At 39.0% G+C, this 14,470-nt stretch overlaps 1 protein-coding gene across 3 annotated transcripts in view; it reads right to left on the reverse strand.

Moving 5' to 3' along the window:
• The window catches only part of TXNDC16 (thioredoxin domain containing 16), a 143,108-nt gene that overhangs the window by 112,438 nt on the left and 16,200 nt on the right, over positions 1–14,470 (reverse strand). For all 3 annotated transcript variants that reach the window (XM_043556159.1, XM_043556158.1, XM_043556160.1), the window contains exons 5-6: positions 12,515–12,588; positions 11,606–11,680 (exon numbers count right to left, since the gene is read on the reverse strand). In XM_043556159.1, coding sequence (XP_043412094.1) covers positions 11,606–11,680; positions 12,515–12,588 — 149 coding nt within the window. The remainder of the gene's footprint in view (positions 1–11,605; positions 11,681–12,514; positions 12,589–14,470) is intronic.

Consider the following 14,470-nt stretch of genomic DNA (forward strand, 5'->3'; position numbering starts at 1 on the left):
AAAAGAATGAAATCCTGTCATTTGCAACAACATAGATGGAACTAGAGAGTATTATGCTAAGTGAAATTAAGTCAGAGAAAGCCAGATACCATGTGATTTCACTCATAGGTGGAATTTAAGAAACAAAAAAGTAAAGTGGAAAAAAGGGAGAAACCAAGAAACAGATGCTTAACTATAAATAACAAACTGATGGTTACCAGAGTGGAGGTGGGAGAGGTGGGGGGGTAGGGGCAGATGGGCGAAATAGGTGATGGAGATTAAGGAGTACACCTGTGATAAGTACCGGGTGATATATGGAATTGCTGAATCACTACATTGTACATCTGAAACTAATATAGCGCTATATGTTAATTACACTGTAATTAAAATTTAAAAAAAAAGAAATGGGCCATCAGACCATGAAAAGACATGGAGGAAAATTAAATACATATTGCTAAGTAAAAGTAGTCAATCTGAAAAGGCTAAGTCAGTATGATTCCACAAAGGAAAAGGCAAAACCACAGAGACAGTAAAGATTAGTGGTTGGGGAATGGAAGAGAGGGATAAATAGGTGAAGTACAGGAGACTTTTTTAGGCTAGTGAAACTATTCTGTTTGATACTGTAATGGTGAATACATGTCATTATACATCATGTCAAAACTCACAGAACTGTACAACAGAAAGCATGAATCCTAATATGAACTATGTACTTTTGTTAATAATGTGTCATTATTCATTCATTAACTATAACAAATGTACTACACTAATGCAAAATGTTAATGAGGGAAACTGAATACAAAGGAGAAAGGAGGTATACCAGAATTCTCTTCACTATGTGCTCACTTTTCTCTAAACCTAAAACTGCTCTAAAAAAACAAAATCTAGGTCATCCTCTAAACCTGAAAGGGTAAGAGACTGGTAGTGGTGTCTTTTACACTAGCAACCATATCTCAGAGATAATTCCTAGTGCCATAGGAAGAAATTTACAAATTGCAAAACCTAGGTTTGATTTACTAATTCTTCTCTTCACTAAAGTTGTTTGTTTTGCACAAAATTCTAAAACTGGAAAAAATGGAGAAGGACCTAAGATGATGGAATAGCAGGAGGACCCTAGGCTTGCCTCGTCCCTGGAACACAGCTGGATACATATCAAATCATTGTAAATACCCAAGAAGTTGACCTGAGGACTGACAGAATAAAGTGCAAAGCGAGTGGGGGAGAAGAGCCACATCAGGGAAGGTAGAAACTTCAGAGACATAGTTTGGGGGAGAAACAGATGGCAGGTGCTGCAGAGGGAAGGAGCTCTGGTCACGGACAGAGTTCAGACAGACAGAGACAGAGGAGCACACAGGGGTTCACACAAGGAAAACACTTCCCCAAAACCTTTGGGAAAATGAGAGGGACTGCTTTTGTGAGCTTTTATGACCAGTGGGGCTCAAAGACTGGAGGAGTTTTGGAGGTCCTTGGCAGGACTGATGTGGAGCCCATCAGGTGCTACAGTATTCCTGTGAATAAGGGCAGATAGCCTAGGAGCAGATGGTGGGATCTGAGGATCCCCTTGGACTCAGTGCGAGAGACGGTTCCCCATTCTTGGAGCATACCTGGGAGACGTGGCAGTGCCATTCTGGGGACAAAAGAGCCAGCAGCCACCATTTCCCTTCCACGCCTCTCAGCATAGGTGCAGAGACACCTGCTGGGGGTGACTAACCGGAACACCAGCTTTTTGCTGTGCTTTCCTCCAAACTCCACAACTCCGTGCTTTGATATGACTGTCCTTCCAGGACAGACCTGTATCAGTTCCAGAGTGGCTACACCCTCCCCCAGAGGACCGGTATAGCTCCCCACCATACCACATCCCTACAGTTTGGAGTTTTAAAACTCAGTGGCCTGGTTGGATAGACCCCAAGGTGCACTGTACCGCTAGGTGGGCAGACAGCCTAGACACAGCCAGGGATCTGAGAGATGCCTGGGACACATGAGAGGAGATTGTTCACACTTCTGGAAGGGCTTCCCAGATAGCAGTGGGCTCAAACTTCCCTCTCTAGACATGAGAGAAGAGGCTGGCACCATATCCCTCCCCAACCCCTCAGCATAAACTAACTTCACTAAGCAGTACAGCAAGAACAGTGGCAGCCTAAACCACTTACACCAATCCCTATCCCTCACCCCCACTGTACTCTGCTGGTGTTATTTCTTAGGTAAGTGTGCCTGAGAACCCCAGCAGTAGGCTCATCCCCCAAAGATCAGCACAAATCCCCTGTACGCACCAGGTCTACTAACCATAGAGTTTTGCAAAACTTCAACTCTAGTGGAAATAGCATCAGGTCTCGTTAAACAAGGAGACTAGAGCACACCTAGTTAAAACTCGCCACACTCTGGCCAAGGTCCAAACACTTCCTTGCTGCAGGCAAGGAGAAACTCTGGGAGGACTGACCTGAGAAAAGAGCCATAAAACACAGCAGCAGAGTACTCAAGCACATACAACAGACACACATCCTGAAGCATCAGGCTCTGGACAGTATATGACAGCTTCTTCATAAAGCCATTATTCTCAGGAGCAGGAAACATAACAGGCTTTCCTAAAACACAGAATAAGAGACCTAGACAAAATGCCAGAAAAGGTCATGGCCAGGGATCTAATCGAAACAGACATAAGTAATATGCCTAATCTAGAACATAAAGCAATAATCATAAGGATACTAGTGGGGCTTGAGAAAAGCAGAAAAGACACTAGGGAATCCCTTACCACAGAGATAAAAGACCTAAAAACTAATCAGGCCAAAGTGAAAAATACAATAACTGAGATTTGAAACCAACTGGATGTAGTGACTACAAGGATAGAAGCAAAGGAATGAATAAATGATATAGAAGATAAAATTATGGAAAATAATGAAGGTAAAAAGAAGAGGAAAAGAAAAATATTAGATCATGAATGTAGACTTAGGGAACTCAGTGACTTCATAAAGTGTAATATCATTCATATCATGGGAGTCATAAAAGAAGAGACGGAAAAGGGGGCAGAGGTTTATTTGAGGAAATGACAGCTGAAAACTTCCCTATCTGTGGAAGGTAACAGACATCCAAATCCAGGAGGCACAGAGAACTCTCATCAAAATAAACAAAATAAATAAATGAACAGCAGGCCAACACCAAGACATATCATAGTTAAATTTGCAAGATATAGACACAAAGAAAAAACCCTAATAGCAGCAAGACAAAAGAAGTCCCTAAATTACAAGGGAAGACAAATAAGGTTAGCAACAGATCTCTCCACAGAAACTTGGCAGGCAAGAAAAGAGTGGCATTATATATTCAACATACTGAATGGGGAAAATATGCAGCCAAGAATACTCTATCCAGAAAGGCTGTCATTCAGAATAGAAAGAGAGATAAAAGGGTTTTCCAGAAAACGAAAAGTAAAGGAGTTCATAACCACTAAACCAGCCCTGCAGGAAATATTAAAGGAGACTCTTTGAGTGGAAAAGAAGACCAAGGGTGACCAAGACTAGAAAGGAAAAGAGAAAATCTCCAGAAATGAAAAACAAGTAATAAAGTGGCACTACATTCATAACTACCCATAATCACTCTGAATGTACATGTACTAAATGCTCCAATCAAAAGACATACGGTGTGTGAATGGAAAAAGAAAAAGAAAAAGACCCATCTATACGCTGCCTATAAGAGACTCATTTTAGACCTAAAGACACCTGCAGATCAAATGTGAGGGAATGGAGAACCATCTAGTGTCAAAAGAAAGCCAGAGTAACCATAATTATATCAGACAAACTAGATTTTAAGCCAAAGACTATACCAGGAGATGCAGAAGGGTACTATATCATAATAACGGGGTCTATCCAACAAGAAGAGCTAACAACTGTAAATATTTATACCCCCAACTTGATAGCACCCAAATATATTAATCAATTAATAACAAACATAAAGAAACTCATTGAAAATAATATAGTAATAGTAGGGGACTTTAACACTGCACTTGTATCAATGGACAGATCATCTAAGCAGAAAATCAACAAGGAAACAATGACTTTGAATGACACAGTGGACCAGATGGACTTAACAGATATGTTCAGAACATTTCATCCTAAAATAGCAGAATACACATTCTTTTCAAGGGCACATGAGACCTTCTCCATAATAGATCACATACTAGGTCACAAATCACATACTAGGCCTCAACAAGTACAAAAAGATTGAGATGATACCATGCATATTTTCCTATCACAATGCTATGAAATGTGAAGTCAATCACAAGAAAAAATTTAGAAAGTCCACAAATATATGGAGACTAAAGAATATCCCACTAAAGAATGAATGTGTCAACCAGGAAATTAGAAAGAAAGAAAATAAAAAATACATGGAAACATATGAAAATGAAAACAGGATGGTCCTAAAACCTTGGGATACAGCAAAAGTTGTCATAAGAGAGAAGTATATATATAGCAATACAGGCCTACCTCAACAAGCAAGAAAAATCAACCACACCTAAAGGAGCTAGAAAAAGAACAACAAATGAAGCCTAAAGCCAGCAGAAGGGAAATAATAAAGCTTACAGCAGAAATAAATGATATAGAAACAACAACAAAAAACCCCCAGCAGAATAGATCAATGAAACCAGGAGATGATTTTTTGAAAAAATTAATAAAACTGATAATCCCCTAGCCATACTCATCAAAAATAAAGAGAAAGGACCCAAATAAATAAAATCATGAATGAGACAGGTCACAGATATATAAACAATTGTGAGAGAATATTATGAAAAATCATATGCCAACAAATTGAGCAATGTGGAAGAAATGGATAAATTCCAAAAAACATATAAACTACCAACTGAAACAGGAAGAAATAGAAAATTTGAACAGACTGATAACCAGGAATGAAATTGAATCAGTAATCAAAAATCTCCCAACAAAGAATGGTCCAGAGCCAGATTTATTCTTGGGCAAATTCTACCAAATATTTAAAGAAGAGTTAATATCTATTCTTCTCAAACTATTTCAAAAAATAGAAAAGGAAGGAAAATATCCAAACTCATTCTACAAGGCCAGCATTACCCTGACACCAAAACCAAAGACCCCACTAAAAAAGACAACTACAAACCAATATTCCTGATGAACATGAATGCAAAAATTCTCAATAAATACTAGCAAGTTGAACCCAACAGTACATTAAAAGAATAATTCAGCATGATCAAGTGGGATTTATTCCTGGGCTGCAAGAGTAGCTTGCAAATCAATCAATGTGAAACACCTAATAAAAGGAAGGATAAGAACCATATGATCTTCTCAATAGATGCAGAAAAAGCATACATCAAAATACAGTATCCATTCTTTTTTTTTTAATGTTTATTTTTGAGAGAGGGAGAGAGAGAGAAAGAAAGAGAGAGCACATAAGTGGGGGGGGGAAGGGGGGGATACAGAGGATCTGAAGCAAGCTCTGTGCTGACAGCAGTGAGTCCAAACAGCATCGATTCTTGATAAAAACCCTCAACAAAGTGGGATAGTGGGAATATACCTCACCATCATAAAGGTCATATATGGAAGACCCACAACTATTACCTTCAATGGGGAAACACTGAGAGCTTTTACTGTACGGTCAGGAACAAGGCAGGGATGTCCACTCTCATCACTGTAATTTAACCTAGTATTGGAAGTCTTAAGCCTTAGCAATTAGACAACATAATGAAATAAAAGGCATCCATATTGGTAAGGAAGAAGTCAAACTTTCACTATTTACAGACAACATGATACTCTATGTAGAAAACCCAAATGACTGATACACAAAATCAGTAAAGTTGCAGGATACAAAATCAACATATAGAAACTGTCTGCATTTCTATACACCAATAATGAAGCATCAGAAAGAGAAATCAAGGAATTGATCCCATTTACAATTGTACCAAAACAATAAGACACCTAGTAATAAGCCTAACCAAAAAGGTAAAAGACCTGTACTCTGAAAACTATAGAACACTTATGAAAGAAACTGAAGAGTACACAAAGAAATGGAAAAACATTCCATGCTCATGGATTAGAAGAACAAATATTGTTAAAATGTCTATACTACCCAAAGCAATCTACACACTTAATGCAACTGCTATCAAAATACCTCAGGCATTTTTCACAGAGCTAAAACAAACAATCCTAAAATTTGTATGGAACCACAAAAGACCTTGAATAGCCAAACCAGTCCTAAAAAGCAAAGCAAAGCTGGAAACATTACAGTTCCAGACTTCAAGCTATATTACAAAGCTGTAGTCATCAAGACAGTATAGTACTGGCACAAAAACAGACGCATAGAACAGAAAACCCAGAAATGGACCCATAACTCTATGGTCAACTAATCTTTGACAAAGCAGGAAAAGAATATCCAATGGAAAAAAGTCTCTTCAACAAATGGTGTTGAGAAAACTAGACAGCAAAATGCAGAAAAATGAAACTGGACCACTTTTCATACACCATACACAAAAATAAATTCAAAATGGATGAAAGACCTAAATGTGAGACAGGAAACTATCAAAATCCTAAAGGAGAACACAGCTAACAACCTCTTTGACCTTGGCCAGAGCAACTTCTTACTAGACATGTCACTGGAGGCAAGGGAAACAAAAGCAAACATGAACTATCGGGACTTCATCAAGATTAAAAGCTTCTGCACAGTGAAGGAAAACAATCAACAAAACTAAAAGGCAGCCTACGGAATGGGAGATGATATCTGTAAATGACAAATCTGATAAAGGGTTAGTATTCAAAATCTATAAAGAAATTATCAAACTCAACACCCCAAAATAAATAATCCAGTTAAGAAATGGGCAGAAGACATGAATAGACATTTTTCCAAAGAAGACACACAGATGGCCAATAGACACATGAAATGATGCTCAACATCACTCATCACCAGGGAAATGCAAATCAAAACTATAATGAGTGGGGTGCCTGGGTGGCTCAGTCAGTTAAGTGCCTGACTTCAACTCAGGTCATCATCTCATGGTTCACGAGTTTGAGCCCTGCATCAGGCTCTGGGCTGTCAGCACAGATCCTGGAGCCTGTTTTGGATTCTGTGTCTCCCTCCCTCTCTGTCCCTACCCCACTCATGCTGTTCCTCTCTCTCTCTCAAAACTAAATAAATATTAAAAAAAAAAAAAAAAACTACAATGAGATATCACTTCACACCTGTCAGAATGGCTAAAAATAACAATACACAAAACAGCAAATGTTGGCAAGGATGTGGAGAGAGGGGAACCCTCTTGGATTGTTGATGGGAATGCAAACTGGTGCAGCCACTCTGGAAAACAGTATGGAAGTTCCTCAAAAAGTTAAAAATAGAACTACCCTACAACCCAGCAATTGCACTAATAGGTATTTACCCAGAGGATAAAAAAATACAGATTTGAAGTGGCACATGCACCCGATGTTTATAGCAGCACTATGGACAATAGCTAAATTATGGAAAGAGCCCAAACGTCCATCAACTGATGAATGGATAAAGAAGATGTAGTATATACACACAATGGAATATTATTCAGCCATCAAAAGAATGAAATCTTGCCATTTCCAACAACATGGATGGAGCCAAATATCCTATGTATTAACTAACTAGAATTTAAATTAAAAATTTGAAAATAAATAAAATCAGTTAAGTGTTTTTTAAAAATCTTGAAACTGGGACACCTGGGTGGCTCAGTCGGTTAAGTGTCCGACTTCAGCCCAGGTCATGATCTCACGGTTTGTGAGTTCGAGCCCCATGTCATGCTCTGTGCTGATAGCTTGGAGCCTGGAGCCTTCTTTGGATTCTGTGTCTCCCTCTCTCTGTGCCCCTCCCCCACTCATGCTCTCTCTCTCTCTCTCTCTCTCTCTCTCTCTCTCTCTCTCTCTCAATAATAAATAAACATTAAAAAATTTTTTTTAAAGATCTTGAAACCAAAAAAATAATAGATAAAATTGGAAAAATATTTTAAAAATAAATAAAAAATAAATAAATGAAAAACCAAAAGGTATTTTTTTAAAGGGGTAAATTCTTTTGTAGCAATGGCATAAAGGAAACCACAGTAAAGCGTATCATCTACAAGTCAAAAGAGAAAAGATAAATTTGCACAGATAATTCTTTAAATAAAAAGGAAATTCACAAGGTAAATGACAACCTTGGGGTAGGAAAGATAGTTTGTTTCCCTCATATAAAGTATCTAGAAGTTAATAAGAATAAAGTTCAACCATGATAGAAAAATGGGCAAAAGATACCAAACAGCAGTTCATTTCAATGAACAGTACGTAACTGCAAAAGAGTACAGGAGGGAGAAACTCTTGCCAGACACTGGGTATTTCAAACTGATGGTTTTAGCACATAAAAGTAGGATGACAGAATGAAAGGCGTTTTTTCCCTCATGGTTATTTGGAAGGTGCAGCTATGATATGGCACACGATTTAACACAGTCCTTCAACATTCTAAATATCACTACTGAAAATTTTTGTAAAATACTATATTTCACAAGTCATTTTTCTTACATTTTAAATTAAAATGAGGACATTACCTCTTTACAATTCTTCTTTCTTGAAATTTATTTTTCCCCCTCAGTTTCTTCTTCCCATAAGTGTTGGTCTTGTGTAGGATGCTCCCTGGATAACTTGTATGTTGACAACACCTATACCTGTACTCCCCAAGGACTCAAATCCCCACAGCTGCCTACTCTAGACTCAGGTCTGATGGGCATTCCCTTGTTAAAGTAGATTCCTCTTCCCCTGTAAACCTGTCCTTCCTTGCCTACTTCAGATGTTGATCAGAAAGGATTTGGGATAGAGTGAGATTGGAAAGACAGAAAAGAAGAGATTAGGGATTAACTAGAGTTTGTAGTTTTATGTTTGTAAGCAAATTAACTTTTACTAAATCCAGTTAATTTCACCTCCTAAGCATTAAAAAGAAAATCCCCTCTTTGCTATCTTTATTTTATCTCCCTAGATTACATAATGGACACACAATGGTTTCTATGTGTGCTTGGACTTTACAAATCTGTCTCACACCCACCAGAAAAAGCTTTCAAGTACTATTCTGATCACATCACTTATTTGCCTAAAATCCTCTGTTGAGCAATCAGGTGTTGAGGTGGTCAGTTAGTACAGTGAGCCAAACTTAACAATCAAGCCTTTATTCACCTACTGTGATAGCAAGAGCCAGAGGCCAAAAGAGAGGCACCAGCTCCACAATGTTCCATTCCTTGCCCCACTGACCATGGGTTGGCATTAGGCCAGAGTCATATGGGTGCAGTTCAGGTGCAGGGAGGCATTGCATTCCCAGGGGCCCCAAACAAATGGCTCCTGACTCTTTATGGACTCCGGGGCTCAGGAGAAAGAAAGGGGGAGGAGCCAGAAGTGGAATGGTACTAAGTGGAGAAACGTGTCTCAACCAAAGACCCTTGATAAGGTCTTAGTGGAAGCACCTAGGAGGTGCCTCAGCCAAGGTCTCTGATAATGAGGCCTTCGAATAGAGACACTTGGGCTAAAAATATAGGTGTACCCATGAGCATGTCTGGCCTCAGGGACTGGAACTGGTGAGGTGCTTGATAGTTAGACCTTAACTTTCTCTAGAAAACTGCAATGCAGTGGGCATGCACCAAGTCTGGTGTGGGCAGGATACCTTCCCCCATGAGGCCTACCAGACAAAGCCTGTAAATGCCTGTTGTCAGGCCTGATAGATGACACAAAGATTCTGGCCTAGAGCTGAACTCCTAACTCTTCAGTGGCTACCCCAAAAGCCACAACTTCTTTACATGGTAAACACATATCTCTTCATCTGACCCCATACCTACTTTTCTGCTCTCATGTCCTGCTTCACATTTCATACTCCAGTAAAAACTGCCCCCTCCAAACTATTCTAACCTCTATGCATTTGCTCACAGTGTCCCCTGATCTCCCCACCTTCTGTTTCTTCACCAAGCAAACCCTCACTTATCCTTTAAGAGTCATCCCAAGTGCTACATCCATCAGGAAGCCTTCTTAACAAATATCCACCATCATTCTAGACACAAGTGACCATTCTCTATGCTGTGGATCCTTAAGCCTTATGCATCAAACTTCTATTTTACTTACTACATAATATGTTCTGTTTATGTATCTAACAAAACACTAAATTCCTAGAGAACAGAAGTCATATATTTTTCTATTATGTATCCCCAATGCCTACTGAGTATCAGGTACATAGCAGAAACATGGGGAATCATCTATTTGTGGAATTAGTATTCTATGAATCAGCATTAGCACAGCACTAGGAATAGGACACTACTACAGCAGGATTGAATGACACAAGCCCCATAGGGTAACCAGTTCCCAGCATCGACAGCCTCTCCACACTAAGGCCCAATTGTTTTAAAACCACTTTGTCAGCAGGTTGTCCAACATGAGCCTGCTGCTCCAGGATTTGCTATCAAACTTGTCAAAGACAATCTTAAATCTTAGTATTGCCTCCCTAACCCTCAAAGAATCTTCTTTCTCTGTCTCTTCACCCTCTCATATCTGGGTCAAAGATTGTCATCAGGTATCCACTGTAAAAATGGCAGAAACTAGGGAGCTTCTTGAGAACAAGCATCATATCTATTAAAACTAGGACTTTGCTAAGCTTTTTATGACCCCCACCCTGAAGACACCATTCTCTAGGGGGGAAGTCTCTGCACAGCCTAGCAGCTCTTTGGAATTCCTCTTCAAAAGGCCATTGTTCACCCTCTATAACTGGCTTCTTGGTCTACAGGCCTTAGACTCCATGGTTGTCAACGAGTTCTAAGAACTTTTCATTAATATATAATTAGTACTGGAACATTTAAAAGTATCCATTTGCAAAGTGATAACCACAACCTTCCACCTTTACGTTTTGTGTCTTGTCGTTTAACTTTCATCCAATTTTTATGGGAATCCAGTCAGAGAGAAGAAAGAGGGGAGCCAAGCAGAAAACAAACACACTCAGTGTCAGAAAAGGTCTTAGTGGCCAAGAGTCCAAGTGCAACATTAAACTGGAAAAGTCCACGTTAACTTGTGTCCCTAATGAAGTTGTAGTTTCCAGCTGTGTCACCAAAGAGAGTATCAGACTTCATTCAGGAGGAGACTGCACAAATGGACTCCACATAGGCCTAAACCCCAGGTCTAAAGACTCCATGCCATAGAAGTTAAATTTAGATTCACTCTCTCTCTCAGTAAACACTACAATGTGTGTTGAGACTATCTGCACAGTTTCTGTACCTACTGACCAGGCACAGAGCTACAGACTCCAGAAAAATCAGGCTGGGGTCAGAAGCATGCCAGACATTTTAAAACTCCTAGTGAGAACAGCAAAGACAAACTTCTTACCTGGTAAAATCCTTACTTCACAGGTACATTCAAAAGCAAAAGCAATACTATGACCATGTGGTCCTGCTGTGCCCTCTCCTACTTTTATACAAAGATGTATCTGTATCCTTTGCCAGTCAAGAAATTTTAGATCCTCTATGTAGGAAGACAGACCAGTAATTTGTGTGAAATTAATGCCTATGAATATAATGTTAAAACCCTAAAATACTTTAATGGGTTGTGGTTTTCTAAAATGAAATCAAGAGATTGTTAACAATAAGTGAATGAGTACCCCCTATACTTACAAGAGAACATGAGCAATGATGGCATTCACGTCAAACAAGGTATCAGTAGGGAATTCTCTCAGTAAGATGTTGCCCCTATAAAAAAATTTAAAAAAAGCATTACAGAAATATTTCCCTGGAACTCATTTTTCTTGTCTCTCTAATACAGTAGGTTGTAAGTTCTCTGATGTTAAGAGCCTAGGTGTTATCCATTATCCCATTCACCTATCAGCATGCTGATGGTAAAATATGCACAAATATTTATTGAATATACGTTCAATAAATATGTTGACTTGGAAGAATGTAGGCCCAGAACTTGGCAAAAAAAACTAGGAAAACACATGAGTCTCAACACAGCTTCCTACCAACCTCCTTGTCACATACACACAGATTCCCTAAATGGGCTGGGAAGGAGACAAATGGGAGAGACAAACAAGTGTCCTCAGCAATTGGTCTGAGGAGACAGTATCTGTCCTCACTTCTTAGGCCAAATCCCAAGAGTTTGACAAAAAGATTTTGAGAAACTTCAGAGAGACTAGCAGACCAAAGTGGAGAGGAATCTGTAACTGGGACATTGGCAGATGTCTCAAAAATACCTTTCTTTCACACCCAAATATGGACCTGAGAGATCTACTCAAAACACTAACTTTGTTAAATGCTTACTTTCCAGGCACTTATAGTAGTAGTTTACATAAGAATTCTCATGTAATATTCAAAACAAGTCTGTGAGGTAGCTGTTATACCTATTTTAACTAATTTTATAGCTAAAGAAGCTAAAGTTCAGATAACAAATCTAGGACTTAGACCATTTGCTAAACTTCATATAATCCCCCATGCATACAACTTTATCCTGGCTTAGTGATATTTTATATATTTTAATATTCTAGAAGTATAGCTTTAATTTGGCTATCACACTCAAAAACAGTTTACCTGAATAAATACACTTTCATCAAATCCTTTTCTTTTCCACAGTATCTTGATGTTTCTTCTTTGACACAATTAACCTTTAAAAGATTATATTTAAGGTTTAGAGTATATATCAAAAGGTCAAGTTTCTTGGTTATGGAAACAAGAAGGAAAATTAAACAGTAAAATCTGTCTCCAGGTCAAATTTAAAAAAAATTTTTTTTAATGTTTATTTTTGAGAGAGAGCGAGAGTGAGCACGAGTGGGGGAGGGGCAGAGAGAGCGGGAGACAGACTCTGAAGGAAGCTCCAGACTCTGAGTTGTCAGCACAGAGTCCAATACAGGGCTTGAACTTGTGAACTGTGCGATCATGGCCTGAGCCGAAGTCAGACGCTTAACCAACTGAGCCACCCAGGATCCCCTCACATTTTTTATTTTACTTTTCTTTCTGATTTGTATCCTATAATTGCTCATTTATTCAAGTGGGTTACCTCAGAGAAAGAAAGTGTTTCTATACCTAAGAGTTATATTTAATTATACTTAAGAGTTTAAATTTAATTCAATCTTATGGAACAAGTACGAGGTAACCAGGTAGAAAAGGAAAGAAACCATTTAGGCAGGACAAAAAATCATGAGCAAAAGCAAAGAAGCAGAACTAAGTGGTAAGTTGAGGGCATGAAAGCATCTCAGCAGCTGGAACACAGGTATGACAGATACTGCTGGTTTCTATTCTATTTTTGTTTCTTTCTTTTTAAACATTTGTTTATTTTGAGAGAGAGAGAGAGAGGCAGAGAGAGACAGGGAGAGAGAGACAATCCCAAGCAGACCCTGCACTGTCAGTGTAGAGCCCAACATGGGGCTCAATCTCATGAACCACAAGATCTTGACCTGAGCTGAAATCAAGAGTCAAATGCTTAACTGACTGAGCCACCCAGATGCCCCACTGCTGGTTTCTTATCCAAAATCCATCCTTCCCTTTTGTTTTATTAACAGAACTTCCCTAAACACAAATGCCCCCAGTGAAAGACTTTTCCAGGTTCCCCAACAACTATAGATGGCCAAACAATGTTAGGGAGAAGCTACTGGGGTCGGATCAAAGAAGGTTCTTAAAGGAGAGCTGACTTACACTTCTCCTACTTCTTCCTGACAAAAAACAGACAAGACAGTGCCAGCAGTAATTATGGACCATGAAGCATCTTTAAAGGATAAACCCTTGCTGAGGATGATGCAACAGAAACAGCAACATGAAGATGTAATGGAAGGCAAGGGAACACAAAGATAAGCAGGAAAGTTAAACGAGTATCACCTCAGTACAGGGCAAGGATGAATGAGATCTGAAGCAAAGCAGAAAAGGACAGAAGAGATTTGAGAGATTTCTCACCAATACAGTAAGTAAAACTAGGGAGAAGACTGAGCATGTGTATGCAGTAGGGAATAAAGGAAAAAAGAAGGAGATAAAAAGAATGAAGAGGTTTCTAGATGGGGCAAAGGGTAGCCACCAACAAAATTTGCACTAAACTAAGGTTAGAAGAAAAACAGTCATTTCATTTCAGATTTTGTAAGTTTTGGTTTTGTTTTTTAAATGGGTTGGTTGTTTTCTATGTGTGTCATTCAATTTAATTTTAATGGAGTTTGAGGAAGCAGAATGACAACTAGGGAAGCTACATTTGTTTTCAAAAGCTACAAAAGGAGAACTGATACTCAGAAAAAATATCAGGAATAGAGAAATTAGAATTAAAAGTTGGAATACTGCCATAACCAAAAAGAGTGAATTTTAGCATATGTAACTTTTTAAAGAATTCTTTAGGGGTACCTGGGTGCCTCAATCAGTTGAGTGGCCAACTTCAGCTCAGGTCACGATCTCGTGGTATGTGAGTTCGAGCCCCACATTGGGCTCTCTGTTGTCAGCATAGAGTCTGCTTCAGATCCTCTGTCCACCCCACCCCGCCCCTTCCCCTGCTTGCATTCTCTCTCTCAAAAA

This window comes from Prionailurus bengalensis, chromosome B3, assembly GCF_016509475.1.
Source record: "Prionailurus bengalensis isolate Pbe53 chromosome B3, Fcat_Pben_1.1_paternal_pri, whole genome shotgun sequence".
Taxonomy (NCBI): Eukaryota; Metazoa; Chordata; class Mammalia; order Carnivora; family Felidae; genus Prionailurus; species Prionailurus bengalensis.